This window comes from Haliotis asinina, chromosome 7, assembly GCF_037392515.1.
Source record: "Haliotis asinina isolate JCU_RB_2024 chromosome 7, JCU_Hal_asi_v2, whole genome shotgun sequence".
NCBI lineage: Eukaryota > Metazoa > Mollusca > Gastropoda > Lepetellida > Haliotidae > Haliotis > Haliotis asinina.
This window is the reverse complement of record NC_090286.1, coordinates 27,269,154-27,292,896: the sequence shown is the minus strand read 5'-3', so window position 1 is coordinate 27,292,896 and position 23,743 is coordinate 27,269,154. Positions and strand designations below refer to the sequence as shown.

Sequence of the window (23,743 nt, the reverse complement as noted above, 5' to 3'; positions counted from 1 at the left end):
TAGGACTCAATGTATAGCCATTTAGAACGCCCTTTTCGTCCAATATCTGGTTAGGGAAATACAGGAATACTGTGAAAAGAAGCGAAAAAGTCAGGAAAGTGGAAGGGAGCGAACATTTCAGTATGTCCATAATCCCCCTAGCATCAAAACATTGTCAAACACATATACCTACCACAGATTACATACGGCACGCCATAGTGACAGTGATGTGAGCAACAGTGGTGAGCAGTAGCCAAGTTAGCACACATTCAGCAAGGCAACGAATTCTTTCAAACACACGTGGACTCTTTCGAAATAACTTTGTATCAGTGTTGGTTTAAAGTTGTGAATCTGGGTTAAGCTAAACGAAAGCACAAACTTGTAGAGTATATCTTACTTTTGGAACTTTCACGTTTTTCAAGCGTTCGACAACTGACCAAATGCACTTGGTTATACTTTGTCGTGAAAGGAAAGAATTTGGTACAGATAGAATTTTTGGTGAATTGGTGAAGGACTGAAACGCTTTGAAAAAGTTGACCTTGAAGTGGGAAATGATTTGTACATTTTCGGACCTTTGTTTGGCATTCTAAGGGATAATAAGGTACTTTTGAAGCCGTCGAGAAGACGTGAAGAAGTTTTGGAAAGTTCTTGGAAGAGAACATTAGCCCGGAAGCATCACTCAATGTGGTGACAATCCAAGGCACATCCTGGCACTTTTTGTGTTCAATTTTAACAATGTCGACTGCAAATTATGCAAAGTTTGGAAGGTCTAGAGCTGATGGTTCGAGCTCAGCACATTTTGGTATAAATTGCTCAGAAAGCTGTTTACAAATGTCAAAAAACTTAAAAGGGGCGCAGCTTAAAAACGGCGCAAGTTAAGGACTTGATCCGACCAGGACAAACTGTTGGGAATTTGACTGCGCACCTGTTCAAGAAATTTGGAAGCCGGAGTTGTTGGCCTTGGTTGGAGGAGATTCAGCCTTCTTTGCCGCGGTCAGCATGTATTGCACGTGCTTAATCGCCAATCTGCCTATAGCAACCAAGTGTATTCGTCCAAATTACCTGCCCCGCCTGCTCATCACGAACGCGTTCATTGCGCTGGCTCATCTAATACTTGTCAAGCAGTACGATCACATTTCTGTTTAATTTTCCGTTGCGTCTTTATCGCGTTGCAACAACTTAATTAAGGTATGTAAAATGCCGTCAGCTCCTTTAAATAACCTTTGGGATTGTGCAGTGTGAGACGACGTAAGCTGATGAATGTGATGTCATTAGTTGAATAATGGGCGGAGAATTGAATTTACATAATGTGCACCGAGCAGAGGTGATTTCAAATTTCCCTGTCAAATTTGATAAAGATCCGGTCTAAATTCACTTCTTAAATAAATATTTATGCTTCATGTAAACTGCATGTACGCCCACTAAATGATGCCAAGTGTCCGAATACCATTTGCACGACTCTACCTCTGTCTAGAAAATTAAATAAATACATATTAATATTTACCAATTACGGGTCCCTGTAGCTGTGTTCCACAAGTGGTTGAGAAACTTGTGTGTCTGTGATCTTTATAAGGAAGAAGCATCTTTTTGGGTTTAAGCTGGACACACACAAATTTCTTAATGAAGAAAGAAAAAGACCATGTGCTACTTTTCAATAATGAAGATTCACATGCTGTTTTGTTGTTTCAGGTTTTGTTATTTTTAAAACCACACGATGTGATAACCGCACATCTTTTGAGTGTAAGTGGGACATATTTAATCTAACTACCAAAACAACGGACCAGTTACATTTGCTAGTTTTCAATATTGAAGATTCACTCAATACATTTGTTGTTTTGGATTTTGTTTTTTCTCCCCTCACAATGTGATAAACTTACACACGTCAAGCTGGATATAGAAATACCAATGCAGAAGTCGAAATTAACCTTTTTAGTAAACAACAAGAACTTGCTTCCTGGTTTAAAATAACGTAGCAAAATCCCTTAGCAGGTAGCATCATTCTTTTGAATTGCTGTTAATTCTTCCCTCCCAGTTCAATTACCGCTGTTAGCCATATGGAACTGTATTGGGTCTCCATGTACTAGCAGACGATGTTTTATTGTCCTTACACGGGAAATGACAAATGTCTATTTCAAACATTGGAAGCAGTTATGTTATACTTAAACGCATGCAACCAGAGTTGACTGGTTCTCTGCCGCAATTTTAGTGGCGAAAAAAAGCTGTGATGAGCATTTGGGGGAAAGTAAAATACCAGTATGGATAAGTTTACGAGTGATTGTGCACTAGTGGAGATCAATCCTTTGAAAATACTGACTAATTTATGAACGTAAGCAGTTTCACTGAAAGCATACCAAGTAGCAAGTTGTTGCTAGAGTGTTTCTTTACGTGGCAAAATAAGATTTTGAATTGCAAACTTGCTACCTCAAAGTATTAATTTCGAAACCAGAACCAGTATTTAATTTATTCGGCCGACAGAAAGCTCAATGAATGTACTTGGCGATTCATTCTTCCATGAGCACCCCATAGAAAGACATTGTGCAACTAGTGAAATAATGGTTGCCCTAACCGAGAACTGATACAGGATTTAATCATATAATCATAAGTGACTGAGTACGCAGCTTTTGGCAATATTCCAACAACATCACCACAGGGGACACCAGAAAATGGGCTTCACACATTGTACCTGTGGGGAATCGAACCCTGGTCCATGCCGTGAAGAGTGAACAATTTAACCACTAGGCTACACCACCGCCCAATATAATCATAAGAATTCACTCGTGTTTTTAATTTGGTTATTATACGTAAAATCCAGATGGGTTTCATTATTCAAGCGAAAACACAAATCCCTGGAAGACAAAACAGGTTCACATTTCGTTCAGTCTGTTTATTTACATGTAAAATGGTAAGACTAAGGTGATATAAAATGACAGCAATGTGAATGAAGGGTGGCCAGGTGAGTTTAGATGGGCTTAATCTTGAAGTGAAGGCCAATAAGAGAGAAGACAAGACACTTCAGATCTTGGACCAAGTAGTAGAAGGTTCTCAATCCCTCGGGATCTCTGGAATAAGAAACATTAACATTAACAAGAAATGTCAGTGAGCCTGATTTTAGGAAAATAGAATCAACAGTGGGTAAAATATAGCCTGTAAACCTGTTTTTGTATTCTACTGACTTAGGCTGTCAGGCACATAGCATTTCATAAACCATCTTCTGATTTTCACTAAGTTAATCATATGCGGGAATCATGTTATGGAAAGCATCAGCCTGTAATCTGTATCTCTACTTACTGATATCTACACTTTGGAAAACATACAGCATACATCCTGTGTTCTGAATCACTCAAAAAATCTTTCAAGCATTTCCTGTCTTATAACTGGGTAAAATATGTCCTCATGTATTTTATGCTAGTGATATGTATGCCATGAGTACTTAAAGCTTCGGTTTGACATCTGTTTCTATACTAGTACACATTGATGATTATATTAAGTACATTATACATATTGTCAGGAATAGTTTCAGTCTGTCCTCTGTATCGGTGCTTTATTTTTCACTGATGTTTAGATGTGGAAAATTATGCAACACAACCTATGAGCTGTATTGCATGAAGTGGAAACAAATATATATGTCAGAAACAAAAAAAATTTTTCATTAATTCTGTGCACATGCAATATATGCTGGCAACCTCTTGAATCAAAATCATTCTCGAATGCCCTTTTACATGTTCTCTGTATGAAGATTTTGGAGTGAGTGAGTTTAGTTTTATGAAGCTGTAAGCAATATTCCAGCAATATCAAGGCAGGAGGCACCACAAATGGGCTTCACAGATTGTACTCATGTAGGGAAACATACCCAAGTCTTTAGTGTAACAAGCAAAGGCTTTAACCAATAACCAACCCTACCACTCCTCAAGATTTTGGAAACTGGCTAGTAATTTCATCTTATCAAAGCTTGACAGCCTACTTGGGGAGAATGCTTTAACTGACATGGAGAAACATACTGTTTGCAATGCAAAACTCAGATTTCCAGAAACTTTGGTCTTTTATACAAGCTTGTGGATAATTGGTATGCAGTAAAACTCAAAACTTGACACCCCCATTATTGGTAAACATTGAGGGAAGTGATTCTTTTTGATTTCTTGTTGTTCCAAGCAAACTGCAATGAGTGAGTGTGTTTAGTTTTATGCCGCACTCAGCAATATTCCAGCAATATGGCGACAGTCTGTAAAAGATCAACTAACGTGAACAATTTTGTCATAACTTCATACACAAGCCATTCAGGAAATGTATTTCACTGCTATTCTTCAAATTACAACTTTACATGTGACACATTCCTTTTTTTCCACCATATTCATTTCACTAGTGTCATTTGATAGAAACAAATACTGAATGTATGTCAGTTCTCATTTACAATTTCAACTTTGGTTGAAAAGCCACTTAGTGACTTACATGCCATAGTAAGAACTTCCCGACACCATATTATTTTCTGTAACTATGATACATAGTTTGGGATTTTTCAATATTGCATTCATTCATGCTGTTGGCATAGTTCCTTATGATGGTGTTATTAGGTGACTCACTTGCTCTGGTTGACATCAACAAGGGAACCAATCTTTGATGTTGTGAAAGAAATATGTTCATCTCCAATCACGATCTCCAATTCCTGCAACCAAAACAAATTATCAGAGCCGAAATCAGCTGGAAAGCAATACCCTAGAAGAACCAGTTCTTGCAATAACAGGGATCATTTGAAACAAAGCACATGACAAACATCATATGCATAACAAAAAAATTTAAACATTCACTGGGTTAATCTGGTTTGGCAAAATTACTATGGTCTTTAATCTGCATGTTTTGAAAATAACTGACTACCCAGTAAATATGCCCTTCAACAATCGCTATGACTAAATTGTGGTTTGCAATTTGCATATGCATTTGTCAGGCTATATCTAATGTTGGTTAATTTATGATCAGATAAGGTGTCCTATAAAGTGGTCAGTTGTAAAATAGATACAGGAGGGGAATATACAATGTAAAAGTACAAAAGATCCGACTTATTTTCCAACAATTGCTGCAAAATGTTTTGCATCGTCACTGAAATAGATGTTTGAATAATGTGACAGTTTTAGCATGAATGTCAGACTAACTGTGAGTTATGCGAAATGAGGTTTTATATTGTGTGAACTCAGAAGAAATTCAACTATACTCACTTGTCTGCCAACTCTGTCTGGGGCAGGCCACAAGTTGTCATCTTCCTGCATAATCTCAGAGTCCTCAATGATTCGCTTCAGCTCCTCCATGACAGACTTGTGGACATAAGCCTGCATCATAACGTCACACTAAGTATTATTCCTGTTCTATAAAGGCAGTCCATCCAGTTATTTATCAATCCATGTCAATGTTATAATCGACCAAATCACCCAATCCTGTTTGTTATCTCTCAGTACAAACATAATTTGCTGTAGATCAATTGTAACTCAACATTTCAACAGTCATTCATTACTACATTATAATGAACTGAAGGATATAACAAACTAATTTTGGGGTCCTGGACCTAACTCAGTCAAAATGCATGTAAAAACAAAACAAAAAAAACTTTAAATTAGCTGTCCCTCTTAGTTAATCATAAACATAATTTTCAGTATGTTCTGATAACATAACAAAAATCTGTAATCAGTCTATCAGAAACACAGGTGGAAAGAGTTCCGCCTGTAACCTGGTAACCCCACCTTTTTATATAGTACATTTGCTCCAGGGGAGTCTTTCCTTGGTGTAATATTCCAAAACAGAATAAGTTCACTGATTGATTTTTTTTTTATACCAGTTCTAGTTAACTGAATGTAAATTTAGGGTGGTTTTCTTATCACCTTATTATATACTTCCACTGTAACCTCACCAACTATCCTAAATTAACACTCCCTCACGAGACCCTGGCTTCCCTTTGTCCATCATATTCGCCATCCACTCAGTCAGTGCTAATAATACCCTACCCGACTGGCTTCCATTTGTTTTTTTTTCAACCAGTCATGCTGGATTAACAATTCCTGGCTTCCACTTTTGTCCATCCACCTATTAACTACAGGTTTCCTTTGCTATACTGTTGTTGTTTCATGTACATATATAGCTGTCTGTTCATAATCGTTTCATTCACCTGATGAAGATGTAACATTTGTAAGAGCATACTTTGAAACATTGTGACCCATCACAACAAAGAAGTCGTCATCAATAAAATTCTGTCTTTGGGAGTAGTGCACTTTACCGGGCGCGCTTTTCCAGATTTTTTTCGCTGAGCTGGCGGGGCTCGAACGCTCTCAGCAGGGGTCGTGGGATTTCAACTGGCTAATTAGACTAATTAGCGGACACGCTACCTCGGGACCACCGGTGCGATCACAGTTAGTTAGTGCTCGTTTAACGGGTCATTACCCCACTAGCTCTGCGCATGCGCAGTGAATGAAAACAAACTATTATGGTTTGTTTTCATTTACTGCGCATGCGCAGTTAGGCCACGCCTACCCATTCATCAAAGCGAGAAGCCACACCTAGGCATTGTTTTCAAGGTGTTGTGCAGCCAAAGATATGATATATTCATGGATGGATATATGGATATAATCGCATCTAAGGTAAGCCAACCCTAACCCTAAGGATCTAGAAGAGGGGGTCCCTAACCCTAAGGATCTAGAAGAGGGGGTCCCTAACCCTAAGGATCTAGAAGGGGGGGTCCCTAACCCTGAGGATCTAGAAGGGGGCTCCCTAACCATAAGGATCTGGGGGGGGGGGGGGGGGGGGGGGGGGTCCCTAACCCTAAGGATCTAGAAGGGGGTCCCTAACCCTAAGGATCTAGAGGGGGGTCCCTAACCCTAAGGATCTAGAAGGGGGGTCCCTAACCCTAAGGATACATCAGCGCAGTAAAGTGAGACAGTTCAGTAGCTCTACAGCGCGCTATCACTATAGCGCGCTCATTAGCGAGCGCTGAACAGTCCCGGGTCGCGCGCCCGGTAAACTGCACTCTAGCCCTGTCTTTATGTGTATCACTTCAAAGACTGAGGTGTGCATGTCAGTTTGTAATTTTGGTTTTTTATGTACTAACACGTAAACATAAGTATTTAAAAAAAAGCTGAAAATGTCAACAATTAACTTACCTCTTTTCTGATCATTGTGTCATTTTTGTAGTTCGAGTTGTTCGCATATCGCAGTTTACCTGAAAAACAGCCATTTATTATTGACTTTGCATTGGTTCATGACTCTGAAAGTGCGTGTGGTATTAACGTTCGAGCTTGCTTGTGAAAGTGACACAGTGCTACATTATCAGCATCTTATTCGTTTATCGTGTTCAGATAGCCATTAAATTTTCAAAATAGAATCTTTTCTTTTCTTATGAGTGCACTTTCTACATATACTGTAAATGCGAGCATAAGGTCCACCATACTCAAGTGTATTGCAAATCGAAGATAGTTACACCGGTCGCACGTGTGGTTTCTTGTATCATGCGATTGTCTTGCAATAAAGCGGCACAAGTATAAAAAATTATTCGAAACAAAGCAAAATGACCCATATATCACATACCGTCTGGTCTAAACTCAAATTCAAGGAATTCGTGTCCAAATTTTCCTTTGTGACCAACATAATATCGGAGGTAAAAGTCAGTGCTTCCCGTCGCCATTTTTGAAAATAGTAGAACACAGTGGAACCGCCAATACGTATCCACACTTTTATTAGGTTCGGAGAGATTGAATAAAATCACCACTATCAAGCATTTTAAAATCGCAATATAAATAACATATAGATATATACATATAAACGTAATGTTACTTTATCGTTTAAATGCTGGTTTATTATGAACATATTTTTATTTCGGACAACTTTACTTTAATCGCGCAGGGGCAAGTAACTCCAAATGTAACTTCGGAGCCAAACGCTTGGGGTGCGTTGACTGTTGTACGTGCCTGTCACAGTGCTATTCACAATGGTCGAAGATATAACCGAAAAACTTGTTTCTTCTGTTGACTGTAAACAAGGCGCAGTGAGAGCCGTTCGTTTTAACGGTACCACACACAGACACCTTTGTATAACATATACCACTGTTCATCATTTTCAACTGAATTAATGTCATAAAGGTTTTATGTACGAAGTTACAAACACCGTACATCTGACACCGACGTTCTAAAACATCTTACCATTTGTAGAAGAATCTGTAATTTAGGAAACAGGCCAAGGGACGGGTAACTGAAAGCTTAAGTGTCTCGGTATTAGTGAGGTTTGTTTGGCAATACTACTCTCCAAACAAGATTTTAGAAAATACATCCAAGTGTAAAGCTTAATGTTGCAGTTCCTCCCTTTCCCCCATCCCAAATAATATTTATAAAATAATATAAACTAGAATTATTTACAAAACCTAACAACAGTGACAAGAGGAATCACCAAAATAACTAAAAAAAACCCCAAATTAAGTACAATATACAAGGTTGAACCACTTAATGTTATCTCTGTTAATCTGCAGAAGAAAAATAGGGACACCTGCAGTTTACGGGTCCCTGGCTTCGGCAGTCACCCGGAAGTAGAATGTATTCTATAGTAATGTGTACATGCCTTCGGTGCGACCTTACTGCGCGTCATATATAAAAGAAAAGCATGCAAGAGCGGGCTGATCTCCGTTAGGAGGCATTTTAGACGGATTTAGAGGTCATTTTCGTGTTTACTGGCAAAAGTTTAGTTTAAAACTTCGTCTGAAAGACGAGAGTTTTAAACACGAATTTTAGTAATGCTCCAAAACATTAATCCAATCGTTAGTAATCAAAGGGAAATCCTCATGATGTTCCTTTTCTCTGATTGGTCAAATGTGGACGCACATGTCGAATGTTCCAAACAAGGTATTGGGTTACTAGGAATGCCACAACTTGAATGAGATGGGATATGTGCATGCGACAGTAAATCATAGTAAGGAATTTGTGAATGCAGAGAATGGTGTGTGCACAAATAAAACTGAGAGTACGTGGAGAGTGGTGAAAGCGTCCCTGCCCAGGTATGGAACTGCGAAAGGATTGTTTGATAGTTCATCGTGAGGTAAAAATATTTACGTTGTTTTGATGATCCTTTTGTAATATTTCTTGCGTTTATCCGCCGTGCGTTTGACCCCCCCCAAAACCATGCATACTTTAAAATGATTGAAATTGAAAAGAAAGAATGGTGTTCAGGATTCGGATGAATTTAATGCAAGCGGAGGTTTGTTCTTGTAATGTAAGTGAAGCGTTTTGATATTAGACATCAAATAAACATACCTCTTTTGTTTATTAGGAATAGAAAAGAAATGATAAGTAATATGTAAAAATAATGTAGGGGGGCACCTGCCCCCCTAAAACCCCCCATTCTGTTGAAATATGAAATTGCAAAAAAATCACACATTCGGTTAGCACTGGGAAATTGTATCGTGATCTTAAAAAATGAATAAACACTGCAATTGACAATACCATGACATAATACTGACCCTAAAATAATGTTGAGGAATGAAGGTCTTGAGCTGATTCTCGATTATAACCCAAAGGTAATTTAATAGGTCAAACAAGGCCATAAAACGGCGGCAGTTAATCGCCGGAGTAAACAAAAAATGGCGTCAGCATTAGTGCTCGCTTCGATGTAAATATGGCTTCTGCGCATGCGTCACATACACTTCTGGGGACCCGTAAAGTGCAGTTTACTCATAATATGAGGGAATGGAAGGAACTCTTTCCCCTGCCAACCATGACATTTAAGTCATGAATTATACTGATTTTTTTTTTTAAAACAACAAAAAAAAACCCCAAAACTTTAGTTTAGCTGTATACTGGTACATGAAAACACCAGATTTATGTTCCCAGTTTAGTGTTTGAAATATCACAAGACCTGTGAAGGTCCTTAGGTAGAATAGGTCTCCAGCAACCCATGCTTGCCACAAAAGGCGACTATGCCTTTAGAATCCACCTTTGGAAACTTTTGCAAATGTGCTTTTCAGAGCAGAACGTGAGCCATTGTTTGTATGGATGTAAGTTTGTTTGAATTTGAGAAATGAATAAATGCTAAAAGTAAACTTTCCAATACTAATGTGTTTACCCTGAGGAAAATGTTTTAATGTTTTAGTATATACAATGCAGCCCCTTTCACACAGCTATGCATTATCATGATCATGTATAAAAGTCAAGTTTAGTAAGGGTGGTGGGGTATCCTTATGGTTAAAGTGTCTGCTCGCCACACTGGAGGACCGAGTTTGATTCCCCTCATGGAAACAAGGTGTGAAGCCTATTTCTGGTGTCCTGCACTGTGATATTGCTGGAATATTGCTAAAAGCTGTGTAAAAACCTTACTCTCAAGTTTAGTATGGGGTGTATTTGAAAACTGTTTTGCAGATTAGCCTGGAAGCTGGTCAGGGCAGCTTGGTAATTTGGACATATTGCTTTTGGTCATCCTCATTTACTGGGCCATAACAAAGTAACCGTTGCCATAACATCTAAATGTCCTTTTAACCCTGACCTCCCTGTCCCATTCTGATCTCACAAAAATACAAAATTCTCTACCTTGAAACCTTGAATTTCTTTAAAGTGTCTCTGTATACTTGTATTCACAGCTGATGGCAATTACTGTCTTACATGTGGCAGCAACAAAACAGTGAAGTTGTGGAACCCTCACAGAGGCACTGTGTTGAAAACCTACATCGGACATGGCTATGAGGTGTTGGATGCTCAAAGTTCATCTGACAACAGCCAGATCTGCTCTGGTGGAATGGACAAGACGGTGGTAGTGTTTGATGTTTCAACTGGGCATGCAGTGAGGAAGTACAGGGGCCATGCAGGTACAGCCATGCCTTATCCTGGCTTTAGCAATGTTATTCCGGGGTACATCAGAAACGGACTTAAAACATTTTGTCATCCAAAACTGTGTTCCAATGGAGATATTGCTTGTGTGAGATCACAACAGTGGATTTTGCACAATGCCCGGAGATGTCATGAACACTGAAATCTAGTGAAGAATGATTTTGGATGATAAATAGAATCTCACCCACATGTCTACTGATATCAATTATATCAACACTCGTTGATAAAGGTAACAATATCCTCGGCAAGCCTTGGATATTTGCTAATTTATCAACTCGTGTTGATATATTTGATATCAATTGACACTTGGGATTCCCTATCTACCCTTGTGGGAGTTGAACCATGCTCTTCATCATGACGAGCAATGCTTTAACCACAAGGCTACCCCTCTGCCCTTTCCTTTAATGGCGTGAGTCTTAGAAATAAAGCTGTCTTATTTAAAAGGAGATATCTACAAACTAAACAAAGAGATCCCAATAGAACCTAGAACAGTCCTTGCTTCCATGAGCTGAAGCAGTCTGGACTTGTCAAATTTCCCAAGATTTGACTGGGATAACTTTTCAGTCTATTCACTATGGTTGGAGAGACAATATCATCTTTCAGTCTTAATTTGTTTGACCTCATAAGTTTACCAGAATTGACAACAAAAAGTGCTGCAAATAGATAAATCAATTTAATGTTCATATTTAACGTTGATGCCTTGTTTCTGATGCTCTGCTAAAATCTTTATCGTGCATAATATCATCCTTTCACACTTATAGAGTAATGGCAGAGGAAGAAACCGGACGTTTTTGGTCAGTATAGGGAAGTACTATAACCTGAGTGAATGAACAATAGACCTACACTAAGGAAAGGAATCACATGAGGTGACATAGTTTGTGTACACCCCGACTTTGGGTACGTTTTGTGAAGCCCATTTCTGGTGTCCCCAGCTGTGATATTCCTGAAAGTGGGATATTGCTAACAGCAGTTTAAAACTATACTCACTTAAACCTCTGACCTATGTGATGGGCACAACTCCCATGTATCAATATATATGTTATATCTGACCACTTTCTAAATGGCATTGTGTATTCATTTAGAACAGAATTGTCATCCTCAAATGCTCTAATCAGTGTGAGTGAGTGAGTGAGTTTAGTTTTACGCCGCACTCAGCAATATTACAGCTATATGGCGGCGGTCTGTAAATAATCGAGTCTGGACCAGACAATCCAGTGATCAACAACATGAGCATCGATCTGCGCAATTGGGAACCGATGACACGCGTCAACCAAGTCAACGAGCCTGACCACCCGATCCCGTTAGTCGCCTCTTACGACAAGCTGAGTCGCCTTTTATGGCAAGCATGGGTTGCTGAAGGCCTATTCTACCCCGGGACCTTCACGGGTCTCTAATCAGTGTGGATTACCATCATTGGTTGTTCTCCAATACGTAATTCATGCATCATCCATGCATTAAAGGATCACCTGCTTTGACATTTATGATACACAGGGGCCTTGGTCAGTTTGGTCAAATGTAATGTATATGAAATATAGAGTCTGCTGATTCAAACTTTGTATGAAAATGGAATAATATTTTTATTGTGGCCTGATAGAAATTGTGTCTTACTCTGGCAAAACAAATGAAAAATGGTTTGGCATGCCAACACTGAAAAGCCAACCCATTGTTAATGTACCCTGTTTCCAAATTCCAGGAACGGTCAACTGTGTGAAATTCAATGAAGAATCAACTGTTGTGTTGTCTGGATCTTTAGACAGCACTGTCCAAGTCTGGGACTGTCGCTCAAGGAAAACCACACCCATTCAGGTACATAGTCGTTCTTGAGATGCCAGTTCTGGGTATACTGAACACAAGAGCAGGTTCCATAGTCTGAGCTTTACTTGCATCCTGGACTATCCAGTCATGCTTTAGTTCATTATGCAGAGTTGCTCCCCTTGAGCTGGACAGAGGTGTATAATTCTGCTCCAGATTCTGTGTTGGGATTGGGGTGGTCAAAGTCACTGATTTGATTGACACACGTCTTTGTATCACAGTAGACTGATGCAGGTCTTCGACATTTACCATTTAGGTAAACCCAACGAGTTGAGGATGGCGCTACTCAGAAACACTGCCTGACTAAATGTAGTCTTACGTTACTTTTAGCAATATCACGGTGGGAGACACCAGAACTGGTCTTCACACATTGTACCCATGTTGGGATTGGGACCCAAGTCTGTGGTGTGACAAGCCAGTGCTTTAACCACTAGGCTATGCCACCAATCCAACTCGTAGAACATGGGATCTGGGGTGAGTCAGTGAGTTTAGTTTTATGGTGCACTCAGCAGTATTCCAGCTATTTGGCAGCAGTCTGTAAATAATCAAGTTTGGACCAGACAATTCAGTGGTCAACAGCATGAGCATCAACATGCACAGTTGGGAACTGATGACGCATATCAACCAAGTCAGCAATCCTGACCACACGATCCCTTTGGTCGCTTCTCCCGACAAGCATAGTCCCCCTGTTGAGGCAAGCATGGGTTGCTGAAGGCCTGTCCTTCCCCAGATTTTCACTGGTCCCTGCAGATTGAATAAATTCATAGAAATCAGAATGGGAAACTATAATGTCATGTCAAGACAAAACAATGATATATAAAACAGAAATCAAAAATGAAATTGCACAGTGAATGGATTTATACCACTCATAAACAGTTCTTGTTATGCTGGAGTCGAGGAGTAGCCCAGTGGTTAAGCATTTGCTTATAAGGCCAAAAGCCACTAGTCATGCCGAGGACCTGTGTTCAATTCCCAACAAGGTTACAATGCATGAAGCCCATTTCTGGTGTCCCTTGCCGTGAAACTGTTGGCATATTGCTAAAAGCAGTGTAAAATCATACTCTCTCACTCTTTCCTGTTATGATACTCGCATCCCATGAGAGTTCGTAATGTATAAGAATAGAATCAACCTTTATTTCCTTTGAGTTGTGAAGATCATTGATAATATTCGGTCTGATATGAATGTTTTGTTGTTTTGTAGGTTTGAAAGGAAGAACAGAAACATGTTTTAATGTGCAGTGACTTTCCCCTGAAAATAGTTTGATTTCTCATTAGGAGAATGACTTCACTCATTGCCTAGAAAGCGGTGTGTAAATAATTAATGCTTGTTTCATCTTAGGTGATGGATGAGGCAAAGGACAGTGTGACGTCCATGCAGGTCTCTGACCATGAGATACTCACAGGGTCAGCAGATGGACGTGTCAGACGATATGATCTCAGGAACGGAAAGCTCTTCTCTGACTACATTGGGAGTGAGTAGCTTAGTTCGGGGCTCCAGACAATGTTTTGAGTTGCAAGTATGTACTTTAGGCACTAATAAAGTGTTCAGCTGGCAAGTTTAAAGCGGGACATTGTGGGCGGCAAGCATTTCAAATACTGGTCATTTGTAAATTTTACTGGTCAAGTGATCATGCTCATCATTGTACTAGTGACCTTGCATCCAAACAACCAATCAGAAATATCGAAGGTATTGCAGTGTGTCAGTGCCGCTATTTTTAGCCTGTTTTTTTTCGCCAAACTATTATTTTTAATTTGACAACACCTCAATGACATTTTGAAAACTTGAACTTTTTCGAAGAGGAAAAAAATTGATAGAGATACAAATTTGCTGGACGCCATGAACGACAGGCTTTGAAATTACCATACATTCTAACTTTGTAGCTGTCAAAGTCTGGTATGTACTGTATACAGAAACACTGCTGATATTTTTGGGGGGTGCTTGATCCAGTTTTATTCTCTCAGATTCATTGTTGATGGAGACGATGGGGTAACCTAGTGGTTAAAACTCCTTTGACTCCTAAGCACCTATGCTAGTTGTGAAATTAAGTAGATTAGGCGATGAGCCTTGGTTACATAGCAGCTTGCTTGTATCCAGGTCATTTCGGCTTTGCTCATAATATCAGTTACCTGGTCACCCAGTCAAAATTTGAAGATTTCTGCCATTATTGATCCAGAATATTGCTGAGTTGAACAACAAACACCACAGGATGTAGCTCATATCAACCACTTGTTTTTGTGACCCAGATTTGATTTCCTAATTGCTGGATTATTACCATCAACAAACAGAACCAGATCAAGTTAAATTTTGAAGTATCGTGTACACTTCAGCATCTGTTACGAGCGTGACGTTCACCAGAGATGGCCAATGCACGCTGACCAGCACGCTGGACAACAAGCTCCGACTACTGGATAAGGATACAGGGGAGCTCCTCAATGAGTATGTTCTACATGATATGTCAGGCATGTCATGGTTGTGTGTGGTTTCATGAATGATCATAAAAATTATACTTGAGTGTTAATTATAAAACTGTATACATGTGCAAAACTACATCAAACTCCCTTTTAATTTATGATTTATATTTAAATGTGGCTGTCCATAACATATCTATCTCTTTTCTTTGAGAAGAAAACTCTCTTTTTCTACTCAAGTTTCTTTTTACTGTATGAGGCATTCATAAAATATTCAGTTTATGCTACAAAAATATCCTTCGCAAATAGCTGCAACTTTGCTGATGCGGCATTATCCAATATTCACTCTCACTCCTTCAGGAAAATATTACTTCAGGGGAATGAATAGGGGAGTTACTGATTAACATTATCTGAAGTAATAGTACAGTACTTTGTCAAGCAATGCACAAGTCGGGTAAACTGAGATAAGTTTTCAGCTAACATGATGTTGTTGATGTGAACCAATTTTTGCATAACTTGCATAACTAGTTAACTGAAGTTTGTTCTCACAACTTCACGTAATCTGATTTAACATTACTCTTTGTGGCACATGGTAATTAAGTGGCTGAGTTATAGCAAGGTATATATTACTTTTGAAACTGATACAAAATTAAAGTGTGAAATGATACATGGGTTGTTGTATCATGTATTGTATCATCAGGTTAATTGGTTATACTGAAGGGTATGTTGGATGCTAGGTACGTCGTTATGATTTGTCTGTGTTACATTTATCAGATACGAAGGCCACAAGAACAAGGAGTATAAGATTGACAGCTGTCTCAACTGGAAGGACACCCACATCGTCAGCGGCTCCGAGGACGGCTTTGTCTATGTATGGGATCTCATCGATGTAAGACACACCTGCATCCATATAGTCTTTAATATTCTCTCTTTTATAAGGGTCTGTGCGGTAGTGTATTTGTTTAAGCATTCACTTTGTCATGGTGAAGACATGGGTCCAATTCCCCATGTGATTACAGTGTGTACAGCTCATTTCTGGTGTCCTTGCTGGAATATTGCTAGAAGTGGCATAAAACCATACTCATTCATGTTGTACTACCAGTTATCTTCAGCAATACATGCTTGTCGTAAGAGGCAACTAATAGGATCAGATATGGTAACAGTCGCGGACAAGTACAGACTGAGGACAAGTGAAATTCCACCCCTATGGAATTTCTACGACTGTCACATGTAGGGAATTTATGGGATTAAAAAATCACCAGGTTCAGTTAAATGAAAGTCAGGAGATGATGAATATCTTGAAATGTGGTTTTAACATTATAGACCTGAGACAGTGTGTCTAAGGAAGAATACAATCTGCCATCCCAGTGTGAATAATGCTAGCTCAAGTCAGAAACCCTGACTGTTGAAATTGATTTCTGTTTATGCATTAAATGCAAGACTATTCAAAACTCATATTTATTCCATGACTAGGCTGTATTTAGTAATTTACAGATGGTGTGATGTTGTGCAAAACATCATACTTTCTAAACTGATAATGACACTATTTCTGATTATTAGTTTCCATCTTCCCTTTCAGGCCAAGTTGCTGCAGAAGCTTGATCACAGCACAACCCGTGCCGTCCATTCCCTCTCCTTCCACCCATCAGAGGCTTGCCTCCTCACAGCATCTGCTGATAAGCTATTTGTATGGAAGGACAGATATGCTGCCACTCAAAGCTGATCTTACATACAACTGCAGCTCAGACTGATGACTTTTGTGGAAGAGAAGTGGTGCAAGAAAACTGTCACAGGATGACTTGTGAGGAAGACCAATAATGTTCTCCCGATTGCTGCATCCTGCTATACAGGTGATGGCTTGAGTGGGACGATTAATGCAACAAAACATGACTGTCTAGGGATGGTTTGTGTGGAAGACCACTTTCTCATAGAGCGTAATAAGCTGTTTCTATAGAAGACTGAACACCTACCTTGTTAGGACTGTTCACAGATAAACTGAACGTGTGAAGACCAAACATGTACCTTGGTAGGACTGTTCACAGATAAACTGAACGTGTGAAGACCAAACATGTACCTTGGTAGGATTGTTCACGGATAAACTGTTTTTATGCAAGATGAACATGTATCTTCCAGGAGCCATTTACAGACTGATAAACTGGAAATATATGATCAAAACAGGAATCTTCTGAAGGCTATACACAAACTGAATGGCAGATGTGTTGCCCAGTCTAAGGTGCTGATTTGAGAGCAACATACCAGTGCTCCCAGTTACACAGAAGCCATAAACTGCATGGCTTCATGTTGTCCTCCTCCATCACACTGGCAAATGATGAAAGACTTACTGTTCCAAGCTGTGTTGAACAAATGTCATTCACTCTCATGGAGTCATAACTCCAGAACCCTTCACTGAGGAAGCCAGATTAACAGGGGATTAAGTTTTTATATGGTGGGAGACACCAGAACTGAATACTTTGTGGAAGAACAACTATGAATGTGAATAAATGTCTCTATTTTTGTATTTCTTAGTCACTGATTTGTAAGTGAGTGAAGGAGAGAGAGTGGGTTAAGATAAGCAACATTACTAACAGAGAATCAGTGGATGGGAGGCCATATTTGGCAACATAAGTCCTGATGGCTTCCTGGACCTGGGTTCAGTTCGTCAGTGATCATAGCACCATGGCAGTCATAAGTCTATGATAAAGTATAGGAGTTACAATCATCTTATAGATAGATAGATAGATAGATAGATAGATAGATAGATAGATAGATAGATAGATAGATAGATAGATAGATAGATAGATAGATAGATAGATAGATAGATAGATCACATATCGACGCACTAGTGCATGCTCAAGGCACTGGTATTTTCCCCTCGATATCTGGATGTCAATCTCAACAGCACATCGTATTTCAATCTCAACTCCCTGGGGAGTATACAACTCTTGCTGCCACCAGACGCACCAAGTTTATTGTGGCTCTCATCCTAACGAGGTACCCAATTGACAGCTGGGTGGACTGGGCCACATAGTCACAGCACTTTATCTTAACGCTGCACTTTGTGGAATGGTGCCCTGTCAAGCCCAACAGCAAAACTGATGTGAAACATATGGTCTCACTTAAGCAAATTTGTACTAAATTGCCTCTTCAAACAGCAGTAAGTGGGTAACTGGTGGGTTGAGAAGGTCTTGGAACAGTTAACGTTTTGGCTCCACAGGCAGCTTAGGTAGCTGTGTTTTGCAGGTAATTTTATCTCAGTGACGCTGAACACTACCTATATATATTTTCATCTGTTTTGAGATTTGAATCCCGAATTCATTCCATTTCCAGTTTGATTATTTGGGTTGTCAGCGCCATACAGGGGTGTGTGGGTGTTAGCAATAAGGAAATGAGCTTGGAACTCGCACAGATTTAGGCACGAACAACTTTCTACGGATTGGTGACCATAGCAACATTCAGGCAGACAAATGGTTGCTGCAACCCTTCCTTTCTCAGTAATAATACAAATTACAGAAATTCTCGTAACCAGAATTGTTGACTCCAACAGTCCGCAGATGATTTGCTTGAAAAAACTACAGAAATAACAGATCACCGGATCACGTACAATAATTGTATATTCACCATTTGCTACGTAGATCCCGAAACTGAAATGGCAGTTCTAACGACAATAATTATGCTATATGGAGTTACCTCCCCTACTCCACGAACGTTTCAACATTCATGGCCGTGTGCTATTTTTTATGGTCAACCAAAGCCTATGTAATACATCATTTACACCATAGCTATATCTGGCAGTCAGAATGTAAATATGACCTTTCTCTTCTTTGGGAAATACAGATCACCCCACAAATGATGACATTTACAAAACTGTGTACATGATCCGCCATCTATTTGCTCAGAAATTTTAACCAGGACAAAAACTAAATCTTTTCTCAAGTTCCCCGCTTTTTCGACATGCTTTAAATGCCTGTCGTCATTTGCAAGACAGCTGCCACGCTTTCTTTGTTCTGTCTGAATGTCAACATGCATTGTTCCGGAGTCACCACTTCCTAGTATACTGGGTTATTTGAAACTAATGCATTTGTCTCGTGTGTTAATAATTCATACATCTTGCACAATATCATCAGTAAGTACCGCCCTACCGTCTCAAATTGCGCCCCACTGAACATAAACTCTCACGGCAATGAGTGCCAACGCGTTCATTTAGTGAACAAGACTCGCAACAGGCGTTTGATATAATGTGTTGTAAATAAATTACGAGAGACGCGACGGAGCTTGTCCAAGATAGTTTATCTGATAAACTTAATCGGATTATAGTCCGACTTAGCGCCCAACCAAAGGTGTTAAAGTTCGTGTTTGATGAGGCGTTGAGGTGTAAATAATAAATAGCTTGAAATTTGTTCAAGTGAGACTTCGACTAAATGTTGCAGACTTCTTCATCTGCTAGCCCTTTTGTGTTAAAAACTTTATAATTGTGCAAAAACCACAGGTGGACAATGCCACAAATGAGGCAAGGCCGTGTGATATTTCAAGCTCAGTGTTTACATTGACCTTATTCTCTTCAGATCGACTTTCCAAAAATGTACAACTGCGCACATTAACTGCGAATTAGTGAGTTCAGTATTACGCCGCACTCAGCAATATTCAAGCTATATGGCGACGGTCTGTAAATTACCGTAAGTGGACCGAACAATCCAGTGATCAACGGCACGGGCATCGACCTACGCAGTTGGGATACGACGACATGTGTCAACCACCGAGCCTGACGATCTGATCGTGTTTGGTGCCTCTTACGACTAGCATGGGTGAGTGAGGATCAATTCTAACCCGGATCTTCTCGGGTAATAGTCAAGTCATATTATAGCGAGAGACCAGGGGCCCGTTCCACAAAGCTCTCGTAAGCCTAATATGTCGTAACTTTTCTCGTAGCATTCTTACCTTCTATACTATAACATATGAGGTACAAATGCTACGAGAAAAGTTACGAGATCTTAGGCTTGCGAGAGCTTTTTGAAACAGGACACAGGACGTCACACATCGTACCAAATGTGGAATCGAACCCGGGCACAACGTGAGAACAGTTTAGTCACTGGGGTGCCCCATCCCCCTGCATGGAAAGGTTGAGGGAAGAAGTGTTGAAACCGCCTCTTTAGTTACCACCTTTCAAGCAACATATGGTAGTAGACACTTGTGCTGGTGACAGATTTACTATTACAAGTCTTTTTCACTCTCTAATGGCCCCCGACAGATTATATATTGTTGTGATGAAAAGCAAACAAATTTGAGTATGGTCCTTTGCAGTTCACTGTAAAACGTAGAAAAGCGGGTTGAAATTGCTTGAATACTGTCCATTTGTTCAAATTACTTGAATACGGACCATGGTCAAAATTAGATAAGCTAGCGTGCTTAGATTAGGCAGCATAAAAAAATTAGTGTTTCTCGGGCAAATTTCTTTCAAAAGTGACGAGGGCAAGAGGACTTTATTTTTAATTTTTCACAGAAAAAAGTGACGAGGGAGGAACACGTTTCTTTTTTCTCTCTCAGAAATACAGCTTGGGAAGTTTAGCACATGTTAATGAGTTGTAGAATTCAGTAACACTCCTTCTTACAGACACTCATTCGTATAGTGGACAAATGGATGATTGTTTTAAATGGCAGTAAAAAAGTGTTACGCGCACTAATATAAGTGACGCGTCGACTCCCGAAAAAAAATCACTTTTTTTACTTAGCCTTACAATCCACGTCTCTGAATTACTTGACTACAATCCATGTGTTTAAATTACTTGACTACAGTCCCAGGTAACCCGCAGAGAAGCGTACCGTGATTGCTTACGACAATAAACGTCTTTTTTTCATGTGTTTTGATTACTTGAGTACGACGCTTTGTTCAAGTGATCCGTGAAGGTCCGGGGTAGAATAGGCCTTCAGCAACCCATGCTTGCCATAAAAGGCGACCATGCTTGTCGTAAGAGGCGACTAACGGGATCGGGTGGTCAGGCTCGTTGACTTGGTTGACGCGTGTCATCGGTTCCCAATTGCGCAGATCGATGCTCATGTTGTTGATCACTGGATTGTCTGGTCCAGACTCGATTATTTACAGACCGCCGTCATATGGCTGGAATATTGCTGAGTGCGGCGTAAAACTAAACTCACTCACCCACTCACTTTGTTCAAATTACTTAAACATGACGCCTGGTAAAACAGAGAAACGCATTTCGATTACTTGAATACAGTTCCAGTTTGGACAATGTGACGAGATAGTTTGTTTTCTTATGCAGCGAATAACGGTATTCCACCAATACCGATGTCATCCACGATATCTCCAGGTATACTTTCCGATAAATCTCCTCTATACCCCTCGATGCATCTACGGCTTGGCCCAATAATGTCATTACCTCACTTGGGAGGCACCGAATTCTCACCGATGTTGGATATCCTAGTAATGGGATTCATATGATTGAATCTTCCGCATTACGAGTGAGTTTAGGTTTATGACGCTTTTAGCAATACTCTCGCAATATCACGGCGAAAAAATACGAGAAATGGTCTCCATACATTGTACTCATGTGGGAATCGAACCCGGATCTTTGACGTGACGAGCAAACGCTTTAAAAACTAGTTTACCGTCCCTTCCGCATTGCGAACAATGCATTTTTGTGTACCTGCGTGTTTTCAGAAACTGTGTCACTTTCAAAAAAGCATGCAGCCATACTAAAGTATTTGTTTGTATTTCGTTTCGACAAATTTTCTGCGAACTGTTAAGACTTGTTGTTTCTTAACACTGGTTTTCGAGTGAATGAATTTGTTGTCGCTCGGTTTAACTATTTGTTTCTCATTAGAACTGAGCGTAATATATTAATTACAACTTAAATCTACATATGTCCTTCGCTCAGTCAAGACAGATCTGTACTCTGAAGTGAGTATAGTTTTACGCCACTTTAGCAATATCACGATGAGGAGCACCCTAAATCGGCTTCATACATTGCACGAAGTGGGGAATCGAATCCTGGTCTTCGGCGAACACCTTAACCGCTAGGCCTACCAGTCGTCCCTCCTTTGATGTGACAAGTTATTAGAATTACAAAATTGATGACCTCCTCGAGTCCTGAAGTGTAGATGAGGGTAGCTTTGTTGATAAAGCCTTCACTCGTCAGGCCGAAAACCAGAGTTCAAGTCCCCTATAAGGGTACTATACGTGAAGTCCATTTCTGGTGTCTATCGTGATGATATTTCTAAAATACTGCTAAATAAATCTGGCGTAAAATCACACACAAGCACTAGTGGTGTCTTCACACGTGATGCCCTAGACCCCACCACTGAAACAGTTCGAGAGGGGATACTTTCCTGACGTACCAACTAAAACTGATGGCTGAAGATACCGAGTATCTATGAACTTTGATTAACATTTACCATGTTCAGACCCACCCATTCCCCATGGGCAGGATGCTGTGGGCGAATGGAAGCGCCGAGGCCCGTCTCTCAAATTCACACATTAGTGACTCGCGAAAACTTCCATGAATGTGAAGACGAGAATTGAACGCGTACATCAGGCGGCAAGAGTTATGGAATGAGACAAACGGCAATCCATATTTTCCTCTAGCATTCTGCTGAGAAAGGCACACTGTCGGCTCGTGTGTCGTTTCTTGAATAGCACGTGTAAATCAGGTGCAGCTATGTAGGTCCTTGATGTAATACCTGGCCGCATACCTGTCGTACAGACCCTGAAGCAAATATATACAAGAAAGCCCACGCAAGTCTAGAAAATGTGGCAAGTCTAGATTCTATTAACTTCTGAACATGATGAATGTCTGAAAATGAAGTAAGTCTCAGGGCTCCATTTCATTATATTATTACTTTTTAACTATGAACTTTTTTCAGTAAAATTTGTTCATTTCAGAGACTAGTTGTTAGTCTATCAGACAATATCCGTTACAACCAGAAACACACACACCCCTTCCCTGGTTACTGCTCATAATACACAGCTGCTTACAACCATAGTTTTAATTGACACATGTATCTTTCGAGGCCTTGAATTTTGTATTTGCCCATTTACCTTGCGGTGTAGTCTGTTACACAGTCCCTGAAACCAGAGACCACATAATGCAGCCCATACAAGTCTGAAATGTGTCATAAAAGATGACTATGCTTGTCGTAAGAGGCGTACTAAAGGGATCGGGTGGTCAGGCTTGCTGACGTAGTTGACACATGTCATCGGTTCCCATTTGCGCAGATCGATGCCCATGTTGTTGATCACTGGATTGTCTTGTCCAGACTTGATTATTTACAGACCGCCGCCATATGGATGGAATATTGCTGAGTGCGGTGTAAAACTAAACTCACTCACTGACTGAAGTGTGTGGTATGTTTAGATTACCGCAGTTTGAAAACGAAGAAAGTCTCTGGGCTCCTCTAATGATATTCACAATTTTAATCTCAAAACTTTTATTGTCTGTAACATATGTTCATTTCAGAGACTAACTGTTAGTCTACTTCGATGACACCGTGACGAGTGAGCCAGTGAAAAACATATAATTGTTTCTCAACCTCCCATAGTTACTCCTAAAGGATTGCTATTGACACTGGTACTACAGATATGGGCCCAAGTATGTTCCTGTATACAGAAACATATCCAGTACCCTGCATTACAAACCAGTCCATATTCTGCAACCCAAAGCGGGACCGGTATAAAGTTGTTCCCGTTCAAGTGA

General features: G+C 39.9%; 2 protein-coding genes across 2 annotated transcripts; one reads left to right on the top strand and one right to left on the bottom strand.

Moving 5' to 3' along the window:
- Positions 1-2,848: 2,848 nt before the first annotated feature.
- On the bottom strand, positions 2,849-7,681 carry LOC137290597 (protein mago nashi homolog). The gene is made up of 5 exons (XM_067821644.1): positions 7,540-7,681; positions 7,116-7,174; positions 5,187-5,297; positions 4,557-4,639; positions 2,849-3,038 (listed from the first exon to the last, which is right to left on the bottom strand). Exons 1-5 carry the CDS (start codon positions 7,634-7,636, stop codon positions 2,939-2,941), a joined length of 450 nt encoding a protein of 149 aa, XP_067677745.1. The 5' UTR covers positions 7,637-7,681; the 3' UTR covers positions 2,849-2,938.
- A 167-nt stretch (positions 7,682-7,848) lies between these two features.
- Positions 7,849-17,556, top strand: LOC137290616 (WD repeat domain-containing protein 83-like). The gene is made up of 7 exons (XM_067821676.1): positions 7,849-8,018; positions 10,571-10,795; positions 12,511-12,623; positions 13,969-14,101; positions 14,958-15,066; positions 15,813-15,927; positions 16,618-17,556. Exons 1-7 carry the CDS (start codon positions 7,940-7,942, stop codon positions 16,759-16,761), a joined length of 918 nt encoding a protein of 305 aa, XP_067677777.1. The 5' UTR covers positions 7,849-7,939; the 3' UTR covers positions 16,762-17,556.
- The last annotated feature ends 6,187 nt before the right edge of the window (positions 17,557-23,743 follow it).